Source organism: Ictidomys tridecemlineatus, chromosome 5 (assembly GCF_052094955.1).
Source record: "Ictidomys tridecemlineatus isolate mIctTri1 chromosome 5, mIctTri1.hap1, whole genome shotgun sequence".
Lineage (NCBI taxonomy): Eukaryota > Metazoa > Chordata > Mammalia > Rodentia > Sciuridae > Ictidomys > Ictidomys tridecemlineatus.
In genome coordinates, this window is record NC_135481.1 from 29,830,347 (window position 1) to 29,852,360 (window position 22,014).

The window sequence follows — 22,014 nt, forward strand, 5'->3', positions numbered from 1 at the left end:
AAGCCAGGTCTTGGACCACCCAATCCAGCAACCTGGTTGTTTTCCTCCTATTCCTCTGGTCTCTTTTCACAATTCTTCTTCCTCTACCTTAAATACTGGCATTCCTCAAAGTCTTGTCTAAGGGATTCTTTTCTCATATTACTCATCTGTCCCTGAAGTTTTAACTGATACCCTGAAGACTCCAAAATCCATATCTTCATCCTAGACTTTGTTCTTGAGGACCAGACCCACATATCTCCAACTTAAAATCCTCCCACTGCCTTGTGAGTAAGGTCCAAATTCACAGTCTGACTTCTGTCATCCTGATCAGCCTCTTCCGCCCTTACTCCCCATCTCCTCCTGGATCCAGCCTCCTGGACCACTTCCAATTCCTCTGCTCAGAGCAGTCCCACTCCTTCTCCTCTGGTCTCCTCTTTCTTATGCTCAGTATGAGCTTCACTTCCTCCTTCAGACCCCTACACAAGATCTGGGTCATTCCCTACCACATGGCTCCCTTCTGATTACAGCTGTCCTTGGCTTTATTAGAATCACATGTTTTATCTCTGTTTTCTTTACTAATCTCTGTGAGGGGAGTACTATATCATATTTAATCACTGATAAATATTAACTCCCAACACGAGTCTTGACCCACAGTAGGCATCCAGTAAATATTGTGCAACCAATGAAGAATGAAGGAAATGCGCTTTGGGAGGTGCAGTGACCCTCAGGTCTAATGCACTTTCCATTACATCTGCTGCCTCCGCCTCCTACCATGGAGCTTTCTGAGATCACCTAAGCCCACAGAAGTTGCTCCTTTCTTTAAATTTGCATTGCCTTTGTCACCAATTTGATGTTCATCACTTGCTATTATCTTTCATATATGCTACACATATGGGTCTCTCTCCAATTATACCACAATCTCCCGGAAGACAGGGACCATGTTGTAATCCTTTATATTCCTGGGCTTCTCAAGGTCAGGTTGGTATATTCATTCAACAAATGCCTATTTTAAACCTGCTGTTTCCAGACATTGCTGGGACAAGAGCAGTGAATAAAACCAATAATATCCTGTGCTAATTGAGCTTATGGTTCATCAGGGAAAGATAGATTAATAATGTTAAAGCAAATTGCATATGTTATGTCAATATACCAGCAAATCTCAAAGTCAGAAGGGAAAAAAATTGTACCATCATAACTCTGAAAATTCAGAGAAAAGCCAGTCATTATTTAAACAAGAAAAAAAATACAGATATACTATGGAGAGGATGCAGACTTCTCATAAATTTTATATTATTTATTTATTTATTTATTTACTTTTGCAATAGTGGGGATTGAACCCACATTCTCATAGCTTTTAAAGTCAAATCATAGATTTTCTGGTTTGTGGTTGGCCTTTGTAGCCCCTATGAGGCCATGCAGGGTCTGCATTTGCCAGGCTAAAGATGCTACAGTGCAAAGTTTGCAAAGCTCTGTCTCAGCCTGACCTCTGGCAGGGCATGCATCCCATAGCAAGCATTCAACATGCAAAAAGAGACCAACACACACACTGGAGGGAAGGACACATCAAACAAGGCTTCAGCAGTCCAGGTGGGCAAGCATACAAAGCTGGTTAGCAAAATAGAAAACAGGGAGTAGAGGCTTGAGCTTAAGGAAAGATGGCTTGGGCCCTTAAACAAATCTTTTTTTTTTTTTTTTTTTACCCAGAAATATAAACCTGGGGAAGAAAAACAGAGTATGGCTTTCTTTGTTTCTCTTTCCACTAGCTTATTTGTATAACTACGCTATGAGAAAGGAAAATCAGCCAGTCACACGGTGCACACCTATAATCCCAGCTACTTGAGAGGCTAAGGCAGGAAGAGGATCATGAGTTGGAGGCCAGCCTCAGCAACTTAGTGGGGCCCTATCTTAAAATTAAAAAAAATAAAAAAGGGCTGTGGGTGTAGCTCAGTGGTACAGTGCTTCTGGATTCAATCGCCAGTACTGAAAAAATAAAAGGAAAAGGAAAAGGAAAATCAGATATAACAGGAAGCACCCAGTTTGGGGCCCTGCCTATACACAAAGATGAAATCAAAGACCAAACAAACACCCCTATTTATTGAACCCACACCAAATAACAACACAGTAAACAAAAATTACTTTTAAAAGTTAGTAAAAAGTTTTTAAATGGGCAAAACAGTACTAGAAATTGCTTAGGAGTAAATACATATCTAAGAGTGCAATGAAAAACTGCTCATGGAAAGGAAAAATGCCACCTTGGGCTTCAACTGTGCTGGTAATGATTTATTTCTAAGTGAGTGAATCAGTAAATGAAAGGGAATTGTTCTTTATTCTTTTCATATATCCTCAAAATTCTGTAATAATTTAAAAACAATTAATGAAACACTTTTCACAACAGCCAAATCTGCATTTTCTAAAACCAGCAAATGAGAAAAAAATTAGCCCATCAATGTATCTTCCAACAAAACACAGACTGATCCTATATATTTAATTCAGTTCTAGCTGCTGGGCAAATATAAAGAAGTGACAACTATAGTCTGTGTTTTGGAATCTGGCTGTTTGAAGATAGGCCGGTCAAGTCTTCCTTATTTATAAACAACCAAATGCCTCATACCACATTGTAGGAAATAACTGCAGAGGATGAAGGACAGAGAGTGAGTTGGGATGAGGAGGAATTTCAGGCAAAACGTATGGCAAAGCAATGGGAAGGAGTGAGCAGGAAGGGGAACAAGGAACAGATCTTCCAGAATCTGTTTTTGATTTTCGAGTATTTGTTTTTGAGACTATTTGTTCTTAATTTCCCAATCTCACAACATAAAAATTGCCAGAGCTTAAATCATGCTTGAGAACAGTCCCCTTTTATAACAACAGCCCTACTTGTGACGGCTTCCCTCTAGGTTCAGAAGAGCACAGAAGACTAAAAGCATGAGACTTGGAAGTAGCCAGCCCAGGTGATGATGCCAACACATGGCAAGTGACCACCTTTCTGAGCTTCCTTCCCTTCCCCTGTAAAACAGGCAAAGAACAGAGCAGCCATGCGCTGCCTGATGACAGGGACACATTCTGAGAAATGCATCGTTAAATGATTTCATTGTTGGGCAAACAACACAGTGTATTTGATCTAAGACAGCTACAGTGTCACCAGCTGATATGATCTTCTGGGACAACTGTTGTGCAAATGGTTCATGGTTGACTGAAAGATTATTAGGCACATGACTGTTTTTATCCCAGAAGGTGGAGGTGATGGTTAAGGAGAAAGTGTTTGTGCTGGGCTCAGTGCCTTGTGCATGCAAGCTCTCAAAGCTATTTCTCTTTTGTCCTTGGTCTGGGAATAACCTTCTTTTGGGGGTGTTTTTTCCCCTCTGTTCTCTTTGCCAGTATTTGTTAAATACAGAGAGGTAGTATCCTGTAAGTGCCCTGGGTCAGTACTGCCAGGTATATGGAAAGTCATCAGGTATGGACTGGCCAAACTATGACACAGACTTCCATCTAAGCAGGAAGCAGCCAAGAAGTGACCTGGCTGGGGTAGCTCTTTCATATGGAAGTCTTAACGTGTGCACAGGCTACCAGCTGTCTTAGTGGGTCTTACTTCCTCATCCTACTGCCTGGCTCTATTTTTCTGAGTTCTTTCTTTTTACTCTCCTCTCAATTCCCCATGACCCCCTTCCCCCATGCTAGAGATGGAATCCAGGGCCTTGTACAAGCTAGGCAAGCTCTCTACCACTGAGCTACACCCCCATCCCAAGTTCCTACTTCTTGTCCTCTGTCTATCCCCCTGACTTCCACATCCCCAGCCCTTTTCATTTTTTCTTTTGAGATAGGGTCTCACTAAGTTGCTTAGAGCCCTTCTAAGTTGCTGAGGCTGGCCTCGAATTTGCAATCCTTCTGTCTCAGCCTCCTGAGTCACTGGAATTACAGGTGTACATCAACTGTCTGCCAGCCAGATCTGGATTTATGATTTGCTATAATTTATGGGCTATGTACACCTTTACTAATGATTGTTTACCAAGGAATAGGCAAAACATCTAGCAACTGGTATATAATGGGAACTGCCCAATCAGAATGGGTGTCTATAAACAATAAGGATGACCATACCCACACCTAATAGCTGAAAAGCAGCCCAGCTCACTACACTCCAAACTCCTCCAAGCACTCTGATGAGAAGCTTCCTGGTTCCATCTTAGGGCTGGTGCTCCAACTCTGCTTCTTATGTCCAGGCTTGATATAGCTCGCCTTATGACCTGTTTCAGGAGTTCCTGTCACCCACAGTCCTGGAGATGACCTTCTCATCCCCATACCATCTTACTGTCATTAGGGGAATCTAGGAAGATGGATGACACATAAGAAAGACACAATTCATAGGGTGTCCTTAATGCCCCAACAGCTGGGGCAAAACATATGAGCAGATATAACACCAAATCACAGCTTTGAGAAATGTGCTGAAATGCAGGACCAAGCACAAGGAACTCAAAATGGGTTATGGGAAGAAAGGTGGAGATGCCAGCTCCGTTGAAGGGCTACAGCAGAAAATCCACCTAGTTTTACATAACTACAAAACCTTCAAAGTTATGTATAAATGACTTTTTGATATACTGAAAATGAAAATGGCTCATATATATGAGCAAAGTACTAAGCAGGAGAGTTTGTGGAAGAAATGGGAAATTAAGGTTGGAAAAGTAGATCAAGGTCAAATAGCTATGATTCATTAAAACCAGAACCTGAAATTTGAATTCTAATCTATAGGTAATAGAAAACAAATGACAAATATTTACAATCTACACATTTACTGAGATGTCCTGGTCCTCTACTCAAAAATGTTTTCAAGGCAGTATTTCCCAAAGTTAGTTTCATGCAGTGCTAGTCCCTCAAGATTTTTGGTTTTTGCCAGTGCAGTGGCACATCTCTGTAATTCCAGCAACTCAGGACACCAAGGCAGGAGGATTGTGAATTGGAAGTCAACCTCAGCAATTTAGTGAGACTCTCTCAAAATAAAAAATAAGTAAATAAATAAAAGGACTAGGGATATAGCTTAGTGGCAAAGTGTCCCTGGGTTCAATTCCCAGTAAAAAACAAAAAGGATTTTTATATTTTTGCACATAGTTTGAGAAAAATATCCTACAGACATTCTCACCCTACCTCCATCTCCACGCTCAATGATCATCAACCATGAAAGGTGCTGAACAGTCAAGAGCAAACAAACCTTTTCAGTTTTGTTTAGCATAGGGTTTCCCATATCTGCCCAGGTGCTTTATTTTTCTTGTAACACCTACAAACTTTCTATATTTGGGGAAATACTGATTGAGAGACTCAAAGATCATACACACATATGCTATTTTAGGCATGCATACAAGTAAACACACATACCTTAAATTATTATGTACACAAACACGCACACACATATGCACACACACACAATTCAGCTATAGCAAAATTATCCTTGCAGCAAAGGAGTTTGTATAAGAGAATAAATGTTGTCTGAAGAGTTGACTGTTTTCTTGTTCTGGTAATAGGGGTCTCTTCTGCTGATGACTTCTATGACTTCTTTGAACTATTTATAGTCTATGAGGAAAATATTTAGATATGTGTGATTTACACACAAAGGAAATGAAAGGGAATCCCACAATTTTTGTCCTGTCCAAAAGCTAGATCAGTTCTTTCCCCAAAACTTCCTTAACCCCAAATAAAATGAACCACTCCCTATATTCTCAAATTTACTACCGCAGTCTATTACTAACCATACAGTCTCTACCACAAACTTTCTCTTTATATTTATTTATTGATCTCCAGTTTCTTACTTAAAAGCCCACATCAACAGAAAAATTTAAATGGTATAATAAGCAACTGTATATGTTCTTAATTCACCAGCTATCTTCATTCTGCAGACATGCTATATTTCTGCAGCTGCTCTTTCACCCTGTGTATTTTTTTTTCTGATTCAGTTGAAAGTTGTAAATGTCAATGCACTTCACCACTATTACCAATATCTCAAAAAAGGACACTCTACCAAAAACCACACTACCATTATTACATCTAAGAAAATTAATTAATTAACATTAATAAAATTAACATTATATTGAATATTACCCAATATTCAGACCATATTCAAATTTCCTCAATTGCCTCCAAAATGTCCTTTTATCTTTTTTTTCCTCATGTAGAATTCAAAGTTCACAGATCCCAATTCATTGTTATATCACAAGTATTTTAATCTACAATAGATGCTCCCTCGCCCCCACATCTTTTTGGCAGGAACACTATATAGGCAAAGTTATGACTTTATTCCAATAGGAGATTCCATAACAGGTGAAGCTAAACTTGATCGTTTGGTTGAGTTGGTGACCTCCCAACCTCCACACTGTAAGGACATTCTAAATGGTCCATGGTGAGATACTTTGAAATAATGTGAAAATCTCACTTTCCAACAACCTTCCACATAAAGGTTTCAGACTAGCTGATGAGTCTAGCTGAGCCAACTGTGAGACTAGGATCTGCACTGCATTGATTTTCTGCTTCTCTCATTCCTTTCATTGTGTATTTATTTTTCAAACAATGACCCATCACTGCGCATCCTCCCTTCTACTATACCTTCTCTCTGGTTACTTCTCCTGGAGCTTCCTCCCCCACCTTCTTGCTGATCACATTTGACAGCTCAGGGCCAGCTAACCCTTTATGTGCTGATCTCATCACCTCACTTTCAGCAAACAGAAAAACCACCGCGTAGTGGCTTACCAATCACAGAAACTTACAAAAATTAAAATGATTAATATGCACTGGGTTAAATTGAAGAGAACAGATAGAGGAAATCAGGGTTTTGTTTTTTTTTTTAATTAGATTGCCTAAGCCCTGAAGGAAAATCTTTCCTCCTCACTAGGGTGCAGCTGCTGCTGTCACAATCAGGCTTTTTGTAATGGTGTTAAACAGAAGCACCCTCATTTCTTCAGTTCCCTGATATGAGAATCTAAGAAGAAATGAGGTTTAGAAATAATTTATTAGTCAAATGCTCCCCTTTTACATGGGAAAGGTGAAGGGACTTGCGCAAGGTCCCTCAGCTCCTTAATGGTGGAACTACCACGGAAGCCAGGATTCTAAAATACCCCCTTCTTGTTCTTATTCATTCCCTTGGCAAGGGCCTTGTGAATCAGATATTTAATAGGCACGGAAGACGCTGTAGCATTCACGGCTTTTTAATTGCTAATTTGAATTTTAACCACATCACCTTCCCATCTTTCAATTCTTCAAGTAAAATTTCCCATTAAGAGCCTCTTATTATTTAAAAACTAACAAACAAAAATCAACCTTCACTTCTGCCTGTCAAGAGGGAAAATTGACAGGCAGCCCCGGGGAGCACATACCACCATTACTTTAACCAGAAAATGATAATAATGATCATGATAATAATATTTAATAATAATAACAATTATTATTATCACCATCATTGTCTCGAGGACCTGCAGGAGGCAGCTTTCTGGGAAGCTGAAACGCCCTCCCAGTGACAGCTCCAGATATCTCGGGGAAAGACGCCAGTGGAGTCCACCCTTCTCCGTCGCCCGCTTGAACGAGGCCATGAGATGGATAAGACTCAGGGAGCGTATCAAACGTTCACAGGAGAAGAGAAAGTGGGGAACAAAGCCCAGCGTGGAAAAAACCATCCCCGCAGCCCGAGGGGACAGGAGACCGCGCCCTCACTGCAGCGGCATTGCTGGTTGCATATGTGCAGAACCGCAGTGCGGGGCGTGGGACCCACACACGTCGGCTGCCGACCGCGCCACCCGCGCCACCCGCGCCCAACACCCGGCCGCTCAGCGCAGCCCTCGGGGATGGGAGGCAAGAAGCGGCCCCGCACTGAGCGCCGGCTTGGCCGAGCGCCGACACCGCGGAGCATCCTCCAGCGGACAGAGAGGGCGCGGCGGCCACCGGGGAGCCGGCGCGGGGGCTGCAGCCAGAGGCTGGCGGGGACCAGTACCCACCCGCCCCCGGAGCCCTCACCCGTCCGTGCGCTCATCCCGGAGCCAGCGGTGCTGGCCGTCGGTCTGTCAACCCCGAGGTAACGGGGTCGGATGAGCTGGGGCGGCGCCGCGGCCCGGGCAAGCGCGGCGATCAACAGGCGGCTCCCGGCCGGGCGCGGCGCCGGGGCGCGCTGCTGCAGCGGAGCAGGATGGGAAGCGTAGTTCCCGGAGGCGCGCAGCGGCCGCGCGGAGGCGGACCCCCGCCTACGCAGCAAAGGTTCTGCGGTCCTCACCTTTACCCCCTAACCCAGCAGGTGTCCTCCGGTAGAATCGGGGTCCGCACCCGTTAGCGTTCTGCAAAGGAGCCTCAGCTTGGGGAAAAGGCTTTGCAGGCTCTTTTGAGACGCTGGAGGCTAAGGATGGGGTGGGTGGCAGAGTCTTGTCAAGCTTGTAAGGAGCGTTTGGGTGAGCATCGTTACGTGGAGTCTTGTTAAGACGGGGTTCAGGAAAAGACTAGGCCTGCTCGAGGATTGACTGGCTGGGCGGGGGCGTGGGAAGGAGGAGTAACTGAGTTAATTGCCTCTGGAAGAGAGATAAGCAAGTTGGGGTTTAACGAGGTTAAAATTATGTCCTGAGGATGTCGGGGAGCCCACGCACACGTGGTGGCTTCACTACTTGTGAAACTGGACGGTTTAGCCTATCTGAGACTTAGTATCCTCATCTGTAAAATAGGCTTAAAGCTTAAAGATGTACTGAGGATTAAAGGACCCATAACATATGCCTGTGTCAGGCACTTAGGGCATACTCAATAAATGTTCCTTTCTTGGAAGTTACAAGGAGTTCTTGGGCACACTTCCTGCCAGGAAAGTCCTGCATATAGAGCTAAACTAAAGAGAGATGAGGTCTCATTGGGCTGGGTAAATGTTAAAATCCACTGGGTTTTATTCCTAGTCGTTTATCCCTTTCCCTTCATCCCTGGATAGGTACTGAGATGTCCTCTCCTCTGTTTCTCAGGAGTTGCAAGATAGAGAAAACACTGTCTTGTTTCTGAAGCATCAAAGTTGGGTGAGATGACATAGAACAAAGCCAAAAATTATGAAGATACATGACGTAGTAAGAGTTTATTTCCAGAAGCTTATTATAATTATATTTAGTTTTTCCTCCTTCTTAATCCCTTGCTGCATGCCCTGATTACAATCTTTGCTTATGGCACTTATCTTGACAGTTTCAGATATGTTGAGTTTTGTTCAGTTGCTACTATGCAGTGTTTCACATTATGGTGGAATTGGCACTTAGAGATGAGATGGAGGAAATTGAACCAAAGGGAAGGATGAAGCATGGCTGTGTCATCTCTGAAACTGGCAAAGGGTGAATGGAGATGAAACAGCATTGTAGTCTGACATGGGGGGTACAGTAATCATGTGGCCAAAATAAAGTGCTGTAGAGGAAATTCTATACTTAAAAATAATAACTCTTGTCTGGGGCTGGGGCTCACCTCGCATGTGCGAGTCCTTGGGTTCCATTCTCAGCACCACATAAAGATAAATGGGTGAAATGAAGGCATTGTGTCCAACTACAACTAGAAATAAATATTTTAAAAAATAATAACTCCCCTTGGCATTTGTGAACATATTTTCCTATTCATCTTCTCCTTTGATTTTTTTCAACAAGCCTGTGAAATGGACAGGTATTTTTCTCCAGTCAGAGTTATGTGAAGAACAAAGAGTTATGTGAAGGACACTTAACTCAAGGTCCTTCAGCTGGTCAGTAAGCATAGGGTGTCTTTATGCTTTCCTTTGTACATTTTAGAACAGGACCATATCTTTCCCGATAAGTGGGGTGGATCAGAAAATAAAGTTAATTCTCTGAGGCTCTTAGAACTAGTGTGATGAACTCTGGCACACAGTAGCTGCTGACTTGGGAGATCAGTGTTGTTTCTACTGTCAGTTGTGGTAATGGTCTGTACTATGGACCTCCTTGTCAGAATGACAATTCTGAGCTGAAAAGAATTAAATATATCTTGTTTCCATGAGTGCATTACTTTGGCAGAGATCTGGATGGTGTTTATTCTTTGGGATACTCATGCATGTGTGTGTTCTTGTGCTTGTATTTTGAAGTTGTTGCACTTGAAAATTACAGCTGCTCTAAATTCTTAAACACTGGAATGCCATCCTTTGGTTTTAAATGGTGGAGGGTTAGTAGAAGAGTACAATGGTGGTTTTAGCTCTTTAAAGCCTTTGGATAGTAGCAGGTTCTTACTAGCCAACTCAAAAATTCTTTCCTTGACTGAATGTCTCTTTTAGTAGGGTTTGTTCCTGAAAGAGAATACTATTTTTTTGTTGTTGTTCTTTCAACATTGGCTTGGGTGACTTGCTCTCTCCTGAGCACTCTCATGTCTTTAGTTGTAGGGGAAAAGATGATGGAAGTGAAGGGAACTGGACTTGATGTTTATGGTTTGAGAGAGGAGAAATTAAGTTTTAATTAAGAACTAACTTTCTGCCTCTAAATTGAGGCTTAGGAGTAAAGAAAAAAATTATCTTAAATTTAACATTTCATTTCAAATAGCATCAGTAACTTTTGAGTTCATGTCAAGCATTGGGTAGTTGGAGATTTTTGTAGACAGAACTAAATAAATCCAGTTTCTAAGAATCCAGGCTGAATGAGGCTCCAAGAGTCAGACCAACAAGTTTTATTCTATGTTGAGTTTACTGGTAAGAATATTAATATCTTGATACTACCTCTCAAAGGTATTGTTACAAAATGCCACTTATGAACTGAATGTTAGAGAGATAGATACAAAGAGTTATATTTGACAGAAGCTTGATGAAACTGGCATCTATTTGCCCTACAATGAGGGCTTTTACTGTGTAATTTAATACTTTGTAGATACATTATTTGTATGTAATTTTATAAGTGTCCATATTTTTCTCATTTTGCATTGTGTAAAGTGTACAAAATCTCAAAGTATAAAATACTGCTTATATTGTTTGTAATTATAGTGTGTAAATATTTTCTAATCATGTACCTTGACGGGGTGGGGGACAAGTGGGTTATTCAGGTTTTTTTTTTAAGTGACCCTTTTGTATTGCAGTTTCAACAGATAACTGCCCATCAAATTTAAAACCACTTTGATACATTTTTATTTAGCAGTTCCAATAAGAAAAATCTCTATTTTTAATTGTCTTTCTCCATTAAAAGAAAAATATTTCATCTGTCCCTTTAAAATAAATGGCCAGACATCAGTTTAGGCCCTTTTATTTATGACTCTGGTAGACATCTTCATTCTCCAGGTTATAGTCCAGTCAGTATTTGCATTTGGGTTCTCAGAAATTTTGTGATTCTGTTTTAGCACAAGTAGCCCATGTTTTTTCTCCCAAATAAAGTATTTTCCTTCACCCTCTTGAGTCCGTATGCTTTGTCTCCCTCCTCTTGTTGCCCAGTGAATGGGATGGTAGAGAGGGAGAAAATGTTCATTGCACACAGAATGTCAGGCTGCTTTTGGGACTTGGCAAACAAAGCTTGCACTGATTAGTGGTGTGTTTGGCAATATTACTGTGCCAAAAATCACCTTGTTTAATTATCTGGATATATATGTCAAACTTATTACCCTTATTGCAAGCTGAAAATTAAGATACTTATGTTTATGCTTTTGTGTGTAACCATTTGCCTTTTCTAACCTGCTTTTCTTGTTAGCTGAAAATATAGTTCTGTTAGTTAAGTGAAGAGGCTCATGCAGAAAACACATTTACGTAGTAGTAAAGTAATAGCATTTGCACATTTGCTGTCTATCTCCTGATGGCAGTGGTGCCTTTGTCACCTTTTGGAAGGTTGGCGCTTTGTTTTTGTTTTGAAATGCAAGTAGTAGCTTGCTTTTAACTTCACAAAATCTCCCCAGATGTAAAAGATAAGTAATGGCATGTTATCATCCAGATTTAGTTGGAGCATTTGCATTTTTATTTTTTTTATTTTTTAATTTTTTTTAGAGAATTTTTAATATTTATTTCTCAGTTTTCAGCGGACACAACATCTTTGTATGTATGTGGTGCTGAGGATCGAACCCAGCCTGCACGCATGCCAGGCGAGCCCGCTACCGCTTGAGCCACATCCCCAGCCCTGCATTTTTATTTTTATCAAAACAGATTATACTTGGTGGGGACTGGCCACTAATAATGTATAGGGTCTTTAAGAATAATTTTTAAATTAAAGAAATAATATAATTTTTGAGAAATGACCCATTAACAAGTGACTTGAGTTGGAGAATTAGTAGTTGACTCTTCTGGTTTGTCTCTGAGGGAGCAATAATAGTACAGGTGGCTGGCCACGTAGAGCAGTTAAGCATGATCTTGGTAGTTATTTCTCACTCATGAGCAGTGTTGGTGCACCTCATTATCTATGCATTTGTTTTCTTAAGAGTCATGTCAGCCAGTGAGTCCACCAGTTCTTAGGTAGTAAATGCAGATTTCCCTCTTCATTCATTTTTTTTCTTTTTAATATTTTTATACTACATCTTGTTTAAAGTCCTATGAATGTATGTGTGTGTTGTTAAAACTGCTTTTTCTCAGTTTGAAAAAAAAAAGAATTAAATGAAATGGACCAAACCCATTTAAATCATAGTCTCAAATGTTCCCATTTATTTGTTATTCCAAATATCCTGTATAACAGTTTGTCTGACTTTTTTATATTGTGCATTTGTTAAATATTGTGCCTTTCGTTAAATAGGAACACAGCTGCTTACAGATCCAGCCATAGGTTTTCTAGAGAAAGCTGATGGTAGCCTAAAAATAATGAAGCAGTTTTATTCATATTGTAATGAAGAGTAGCAAAGATACTTGGTAGTATGCTATCCTTTTCTTTGGTTTTCACATAGTTCCTCACAAAGAAGATGTCTACACATGATGAAATGAATGGAACATTACTTTTTTTTTTTTTAAAGAAAGAATGTGAGCCAGGTTTATGACTTAGTTGAAACCCATCATCATTTCTGGACCATGTCTTATAAAGTTTAACTTTTCAAATTGCTTTTTGGAAAGTGAAAGTGTAGAAATGAAACAGAACTTCTAGAGCTGGAAGAGAACTTACCAATCATCTTGTGTTGCCTCTTCTTTATGTAAACGAGGAAGTTGATATATTGACAACAAATGTCACATGGCAAAAAGTAAAACAAAAAAATCTATGTGGCAGTTATAGTGAAGTACTTTAGTTATTCAAAATGGGATATGTATCACATCTCATTGGGAACAGGTAGTAGATATTGTGGGTTGCCTACTCAACTTCCAATCCGCTCTCATGTTTTTCTTTACAGAGTTCCATATGAGTGTTCTTCCATCAGGGACTGTGGCACTAACATTACTTCAGAGGCATACTCCTAAGCTTATTGTGGGCAAAAGGAATAGGATCCTCTTAACTGTACAAGATTAGGAGTGGGCACCTGGCTTTGTTCTGACTGCTAAGACCCAAGGAGAAGTCTGCTGAAAACACTTCTGGGAAAGTTTTCCTTGTTCTTAAGAGATATAAAGAGACATAAAGATACAATAGCATCCAGTGGCACCGTCTCCACTGGATGCTATTGTATCTGGCTGTGTGACCTGAGGTTAGAATGACCATCTTAAAACCATGAGAGGATCCAGCTTCAGGACCAAAACAGTAAACTGATGATGGCAGAGTGAAGAGACAGAATGAACTGGGGTCTACGATGTTGTCAAGTCAATAAACCAATCAGCTTTGGTGCTGTTCTCCTTCTGGATTTCTTGTTATATGAGATAATAAATATCTGCATTGTTGAGTCAATTTGAGATATGGTTTCTGTTACTTGAAGCTGAAGGCATCCTAAGTGTGACTTTGATCCTAAGATGAAACCTGAAAGTTAAGTACTTTGGGTAGACTGAAAGACTACTTCCTAGAACTGATAAAAACAACCAACCACCACAAAATCACAGGCAAAGAAAATGTGAGTGCATCTTATTGCATCACAGATAACAACATGGTTTTAACATCAGACAGACAGGTTTGAACCCAGATATTTACTGGGAAATTGACCATGGCACAATTGCTTTAACTTCTCTAAGCCTTATTTTCTTCACCTCTAGACTAAGAATAATAATACCACAGGGAAATGTGGAGAAAAAGAGTAATATCACATAGAAGGCTGGGGTTATGGCTCAGTGGTAGAGCACTCACCTAGCACATGCTAGGCGCGGGTTCGATCCTTAGCACCACATAAAAATAAATAATAACCAAATAAATAAAATAAAGGTATGTGTCCAACTACTATATATATGTATATATACATATATATAAAACTACTATATTGCTAAGAGCCACAGCCAAGTAATATGATGCATAGCATTTTTGGTTGAAAGGTGACACCAGCTAGCCATTGAGATGATATGATTATGTTAAGATTTATATTCATATGGATATTGGACTCCTGCTGTCCACCTCAGCCTGCTAAGAGACTCCTGGAGAGTTCCCATTGGTTGGGGAAGTGCGGTAGGAGGGATTTTCCGGAGGAGGAACTTCCTCTTGGGATCCGGGAGAACACCGATTGGCAATCTTCCCGGGAGCCTCCGGAGTATTGGCGGCAGTTTTAAAAAATAAAGTTTGTTCCTGCTTGAGTGGCTGGTGATTTTGTGCCTAGCCAGACTGCAGTACTATATATGTATAAATACATATATATATAAAATAATATCACATAGGGATGTTACGAAGATCAAATTCGATAATTTGTGTTATGTACACTAAAAAGTTTGTTAGTAAGGACTATAAGGGCAGCAACTATGCTAATGATGTATGAATTAAATCTTATTCATAATGTAATTTGCAGCAAGCATTTTAAAGTGAATCACTATGTAATAGTGACTATGTTAAATGACGCACAGTATAACCATCAGCAAAATCCAGAATATGGGAAACTACGTGACAAACAACACAGTTTCTTCGATAAGTAAGTTGCAAGAAAAATAAAACAGGGAGGAAGAGCTTACATATACATGGAACTACAATAGACAACCAAATGGAATATGTGGATCTTTATTTGAACAAAGTAACTGTTTTAAAAAAAACATTAATGACACAATTGGGAGAAATATGAACACGGGATGTTTGATTATATGAAGGTTCTATTTGAAATGTTTTGGATATGATGATGGCATCATGATCATGTTTTTCAGAGTCCTTATCTTTTGAAGTGATAAACTGAATATTTACAGAAGAAATAATATGCCAGATGCAGTGGTACACACCTGTAATCCCAGCAACTGAAGAGGCTAAGGCAGGAGTGTTCTAAGTTCAAGGCCAGCCTAAGCATCTATCGAGGCTCCATCTCAAAATTTTAAAAATAATAAAATAAGAGGCTGGAGTTGTGGCTCAGTGGGAGAGTGCTTGCCTATCACATGTGAGGCACTGGCTTCGATCCTTAGTACCACATAAAAATAAATAAATAAATATAATAAAAGTATTGTATCCATCTATAACTAAAAAAAAATTAAATTAAAAGGACTGGGATGTGGACTGGGGTGTAGCTCAGTGGTACAGCACTTGCCTAGCAATGTGTGAGGCACTGGAAACACTTCTTAAATAAACTTCTTTCATTCAAAAAGAAAAGGAGAGAAAGAAAGAAAAGAAAAGAGAAAGAAAGAAAAAGAAAGAGGGAGGAGGAAGAGAGGGAGAGAGAGCAAGTTGGGCTCAGTGGCACATACCTCTCTCTAAATCTCAGTGATTTGGGAGGCTGAGGCAGGAGAATGGCAAGTTCCAGGCCAGCCTCAGCAACTTAGGCCCTAAGTAACTTAACAAGACCCTGTCTCAAAATAAAAAATAAAAAGGGATGGAGATGTAGCTCAGTGGTAGAGCACCCCTGGGTATGCTTTTGTGTCTAGCCATTTGCCTTTTCTAACCTGCTTAGAAAAAAAAAAATCCCCAATCAAAAAAAAAAAAAAAAAAAAAGAAAAGAAAAGAATGAAAGAACTAAACTCAATAACCTAACTTTATTCCTTGATAAGTTAGAAAAAGAAAAGCAAATCAAACTCAAAGCTAACAGAGGAAGGGAATAAAAATTAAAGTTAATTTAAGAAAAACAGAGGTTAGAAAAATAATAGAATCGATGAAATCCCAGTCTCTGAAAGCTGGCAAACCTTTAGCTACATTGACAAAGAAAAAAGAGAGGAGGTGCAAATAACTAAAATCAGGAATGAAGTGGGGACATCATACTGACCATACAGAATGATAATAAAAGAATGCTATGAATAATTGTATGCCAATGAATTAGTCTACATGAGTGAACAAACTCCTAGAAGCGCACAAATTATATAAACGGAATCAAGAAGATACTGGAGCAGGGTAAAAATGGGAGTTCATAATCCATTTGAATCAAATGTATGAAATATGATATGTCAAGAGCTTTGTAATGTTTTGAACAACTAACAATAAAAAAAAGAAGAAACTGGAGTCTTAGTGACCTACAACAAGAAAAGAGATTGACCCCAGTGGCTTGGGATGTTGAGGCAGGAGGATGGTGAGTTCAAAGCAAGCCTCAGCAAAAGTGAGGCACTAAGCAACTCAGTGAGACCCTGTCTCTAAATAAAAATACAAAATAGGGCTGTGGATATGGCTCAGTGATTGAGTGCCCCTGAGTTCAATCCTTGGTATCCCTCGAATCCCCCCAAAAGAAAAAGAGATTGAATTCCACTTTCTCCCAACAGAGCAAAGCCTAGGATCAGATGGCTTCACTGGTGAATTCTACAAAACATTTAAAGAATTAACACCAATTATTTTTAATACTTAAAAAAATTAGAACAGGATAGAACATCATTCTATGAGGTTAATATCACCCTGATACCCAAATCAGAGAAAAACACTAGAAAATTACATATGGATCAATATTCTTTATGAATCTTCAACAAAATACAAGCAAACTGAATCCAACTGCCCATTAGAAGGATTATACACCATGATCAAGTGGAATTTATCCCAGAAATTCAGGCTATTTAACATAAGAAAATCGGCATCTTATTTGTAGAACATGTCATATTTATAAAACAAAGGGGAAACACATTATCATCTCAATTGATGCAGGAAAGACATTTGACAATATCAGCATTCATAAGTTATTTTTTAAAAAGCTCTCAGAAAACAGGAATGGAAGGAAATTTTCTCAACATGAACAACCCACAGCTAACATCCTACTCAATGGGGAAAAACAAAAATCAGAAATGAGGTAAGGGTACCACGCCCTCTTTCCTCTTTCGTCACTGCTGTTTATCATTTTACTGGATAGCAAGACCTATTACATGAGAAAAAGAAAGAAAAAGCATCTAAATTGGAAAGGAAGAAGTAAAACTGTCTCTATTTGCAGATCACATGATTCTATATGTAGAAAAGGATCCACAAGAAAGCTACTATAGCTAATAAAAGAATTCAGCAAATTTGTAGAGAACAAGATTAACATACACACAAATCAGATGCTTCTATCCACCAGCAATAGACAATTGGATAAGAAAATTTAATAAAAGAAATTTTATTCACAGTAGTATCTAAAAGAATAACATTCCTGGGAATAGATTTAACCAAGGAGGTGGAAGGCTTGTGCTCTGGAAATTACAAAACTTACTACAAAATGAAAACACTAGTTTTGGTATGAGGAGAGACTTACAGACCGTGGAGTATAATTGAGAGTTCAGAAATAAACCATATATCTAGGGCCTGTTATTTTTTCTATTTTCCTTTTAGCAATTCAAAGGATCCAACCCAAGCACTCATGAAGGCTAGCCAAAAACTCTACCACTAAGCAATATCCCCAGACCATCAGTTGATTTTTGACAAGAGCAATAAGTCCAAACAATCAACGAAGAATAGTTTCTTCAAATGGTGCTGGGAAAACTTGATTTTCTCATGCAAAAGAATGAATTTGGTCTCCTATCTCAAGCCAATTTAAATAATTAATTCAAAATTGATCAGTGGCACAAATATGAAAGCTAAGACCCATCTTTGTGACCTTGGATTGGCAATGGATTCTTGGATATGATACCAAAGCATAAACACTTAAAAAATAAAATTGGACTTTATTAACATTGAAAAATTGTGTCCAACAAAGAACATTAACCAAAATTGAAGGGGTTGGGGATGTAGCTCAATGGTTGAATGCATGCTTAATATATAAAAGCCCTTCAATTAAATTTATAACACCTAAAACAAAAAATGTGGAAATACAAGCTACAGAATGTGAAAAAACATTGCAAGTCATATATCTGATACGGGTTTAATATACATAAAATACCAATAATGTAAAAACAAAAAAAGACTAAACCCCAAATTTTTAAAAATGGGCAAAGAACTTAAATGGACATTTCTCCAAAGAAGATATATACACATGGCAAATAAGCATGTGAAATGACGCTCAACACTGTTAGTCATTAGTGAGATGAAAATTAAAACCAAAATGAGGTCTGGGAATGTGGCTCAGTGGTAGAGTATTTGTCTAGCATATGGAGGCCCTAGGTTCCATCCCCAGCACTGCCTCCAACACATACACACACACACACACACACACACACACACACACACACACACACTCCACACCCCCCAAAAAACCCCAAATTAATGAGATACCATCTCACATACTAGGACAGCTACATCCAGAGGTGCTTTCCTTTGCCATGCCCTTCCCCCATGATGTTCTGCCTCACCTCAAGCCCAGAGCAATGAAGTCTGCTATTTTTGGACTGAACCTGTGAAACTGACTTAAGGTTTTACTAATCTGTAACCCACTGAAAATAAAAGAAGCTGTGTTTGAAACATTAACTGCCGGAAGCCACCCTGAAAAGTGCGTGGACCTTTTCAGCACTGAAGCCATTGAGGGGGAAGATATGGTATCTGGGAACTCAAAGCCACAGTCCCACTAAGGAGATGGCTCCAAACATCTAAACTCCCACTCAGCTCTGGTTCCACACAGCACCACAGATAGGTGTGACCCATTAGGAACCCAGCATCCTACCTGTCCCCCGACTCTAGCCTGGTTTTTTTTTTTTTTTGGTACATTACATTTATTCTATGTATGTATAATACGTCAAAATACACTGTACTGTCATGTATATCTAGAAAGAATAAATAAAAAATAAAAAAGAATATTATTAAGATTGTGTCACATTTTTTTTGATTACTATTTTTGGATGTATTTTATTATTTTTTATCTAGATCTTATTCAGGTATTTTCACATACATAATGTATTCATAAAGTTCTATAGTTACAAAAAGTATGCAGTGAAAATTTCTTTTTTTAATTTTAATTTTTTTTTAGTCATACATGACAGTAGAATGCATTTTGATATATAATACATACATGGGATGTACATACATCAATCATATTGTCTATTCTATTCTGCTGCCCTTCCTATCCTCTGAGAGAGAGAGAGAGAGAGAGAATTTTTTTAATATTTATTTTTTAGTTTTCGGTGGACACAACATCTTTGTATGTGGTGCTGAGCATCGAACCCGGGCCGCACGCATGCCAGGCGAGCGTGCTACCGCTTGAGCCACATCCCCAGCCCCTAGCCTGTTTTTTTGAAGAACTTTCTATTGAATCCCTTTCATCTGTTCCAATATAAATAAAACAAGCAAAGGCTCCTTTCTTTGTTAGAAGCTGCACCCCTCTGGTCAACTTGACCCGTCTCTGGCTGGCGCTGAAACTGTGTTTCTGTGTCCTGTGGTTATTTCGTAGTACTATTTTTTTAGCTTTTATTTCTTAGCCAGCCCATCCCTCCAAAAGGGAACCCTTTCCCTTGCCCATGAGGGATGTGTGCAATAATTAACTCATTGACTAGAAGCAACAAAAATTCATGCCAATTAGGGTATCTGGAACATTTTTTTCTTTTTCTTTTGGTACGGGAGATTAAATCTAAGGTGCTCAACCACTGAGTCACATCCCCTGCCCTATATATATATATATATATATATATATATATATATATATATATATATATATATATATATATATATATAGTTTGTTTGTTTGTTTTGAGACAAGTTTTTGTTAAGTTGCTTAGGACCTTGCTAAATTGCTGAAGCTGGCTTTGAACTTGAAATCTTCCTGCCTTAGCCTCCCAAGCTGTTGGGATTACAGGTGTGTTACTGCACCAGACCACTACCTGGAATTTCTGCAGAGGTATTTTCAGACTTTTTCTGTATGTTTGAATGATGCCATTTTCCCCTAATCTTTTCAGAACCAGAACTAGGTTTGGCAAACTTGGTGATGACAGAGAAATGTAAATATTATAGCATGACAAAGCTGAAATCCACTTCAAGTTAATTCAGTGTCTTATTTCAGAGACATCTTCAAGCTTGGACCAAATCTAACTTACATCAAATCCGGACCAGGCCTTCTTGCCATCCTGTGCAAACAGCAAAACCAGGAACTAAAAGTCACAGGGTTAAAACCAAATATACATCAATGTACTCTATTAATATTGTTGCAGAAGACTGAATACTTCAATAAAGTAAAATACTATGATTAAATATTGCAATTTTCTTTCCTTTAACAATAAGATGTATTTCAAACGTTAACCTACCTTGTAACAAATAACTCTTTACTCGTGTTAATAGTTATTTCCTTAGAGAAATATTAAACTATCATATAAGTAAAAGTACCATGGCTACAGTGATAGCTTTATTTACAAGGATGCATACTACTCTAAAGTTATACATTTTTATCACCAACTTCTCAAACATACAAATAAGTAGAAAATATATGAAAAATGAGATAAATTGTTGTATATATACAAAATAGAATCTTACTCAGCCATAAAGAATAATAATTTTATGACATATACTGGTAAATTGATGAATCATGCTAAGTGAAATAAGCCAATCCCAACAAAAAACAAAGGTCAAATATTCTCTCTGATATATGGTGGAAGCTAATACACAAGTAGGGAAGAAGGAAAGAATAGAAATTCAGTGGATTAAACAAAGAGGAATGAAGGGAAGGGGGAGGGTATAAGAATAGGAAAGACAGTAAAATGAGTCTGACATTAATTTCCTACTTGCATATATGAATACATCACAGTGAATGTAAATATTGTGTATATCTACAAGACTGGGATCCTAATTAGAAGATATAATCCATGTTTGTATAAATATGTCAAAAGTGACTCAACTGTGATATATAACTAAAAAGAATAAAAATAAACAAATAACTAAATACACAGAAAATGAGAATATCACAAAAAATGTCTTGAGACAAAAATAAAATTAGAAATGGCCATTCATGAATCATCTATCCACAGAAAGTTCAAGAAGAGAAGGCCTGGTATGTACTCAGCAGAGTCCCGAGAGAGTTAAAGGTCTCTCTGGTGCTGGTAAAATGGGCCTAAAAAAGTGGAAGCCTTAGGCTGGGGTTGCAGCTCAGCGGTAGAGCGCTTGCCTAGCATGTGCCAGGCCCTGGGTTCGATCCTCAGCACCACATAAATATAAATAAATAAAATAAAGATATTGTGTCCAACTAAGACTAAAAAATAAATATTAAAAAATGGAAGCCAATCTATAACTTCGATGAAGCCATCTGCTTTTCATCTGCTCGCATTTTCTACCAAGAAAATACTTCAGTAGACTAAAGAGAAAATAGACCTCAGTATATTTTTCCAGGAGAAGCAGAAAAATCCCAGGAAAGGGGAAAAAAATATCAACCAACCTCCCTCTTCTCCCCATTTCTCAGTGACCCTAAAGGAAATAAATAATGCTTTTCTTCTCAGGGGGCTTAACCAATATGTATTTAATTCTTTTATACAAGTGCACTTGCCCCACCAAACCTGCTTAATCTACTCGCCAAGTCCTTCAATTTTACTGAAAGTAGACAGAACCTAATAGATTAAAATACGTTAAATGCATTTGCCTGTTTAAGTTAGTATCAGAGATTTTCCTATGGGGCAGGGATTTTGAGGGTGGCAAACACAAGCAAATTAGTGCTAGAGCAGACGGTTCACTCCCAAATCAGAGAGTTACAAGAAGGGATGGTAAAACATTGAATTCCTAATTTTTCCGAAATTCAGCTCTGACATTTTCGATAATTCACGAATGATTAAAGTATAATTAAGGATTTTCTCCA

The 22,014-nt window shown here is 38.8% G+C and overlaps 2 protein-coding genes across 7 annotated transcripts in view; one reads left to right on the top strand and one right to left on the bottom strand.

Moving 5' to 3' along the window:
• Tmod2 (tropomodulin 2) overlaps nt 1-8,365 on the bottom strand; it is a 56,868-nt gene extending 48,503 nt beyond the window's left edge. For 4 of the 6 annotated variants that reach the window (XR_013438780.1, XR_013438779.1, XM_078049615.1 and 1 more), the window contains exon 1: nt 7,963-8,101. The gene's annotated coding sequence lies outside the window, so the exon portion shown is untranslated. Of the gene's footprint in view, nt 1-7,962; nt 8,102-8,215 lie in introns of those variants that run through there. The other 2 variants (XM_005316576.5, XM_078049614.1) reach the window with 2 other exon arrangements.
• On the top strand, nt 6,195-13,709 carry LOC120886697 (uncharacterized). The gene is made up of 4 exons (XM_078049017.1): nt 6,195-6,358; nt 7,431-8,387; nt 8,937-9,035; nt 13,225-13,709. Exons 1-2 carry the CDS (start codon nt 6,195-6,197, stop codon nt 8,035-8,037), a joined length of 771 nt encoding a protein of 256 aa, XP_077905143.1. The 3' UTR covers nt 8,038-8,387; nt 8,937-9,035; nt 13,225-13,709.
• The last annotated feature ends 8,305 nt before the right edge of the window (nt 13,710-22,014 follow it).

Excerpts from the sequence above, each read along its gene's own strand:
- LOC120886697 (XM_078049017.1), top strand. The coding sequence starts at position 6,195 with ATGCTCCCTCGCCCCCACATCTTTTTGGCAGGAACACTATATAGGCAA. Across the intron at positions 6,359-7,430 it reads GACATTCTAAATGGTCCATG|GAGGCAGCTTTCTGGGAAGC; the intron begins GTGAGATACTTT and ends GAGGACCTGCAG.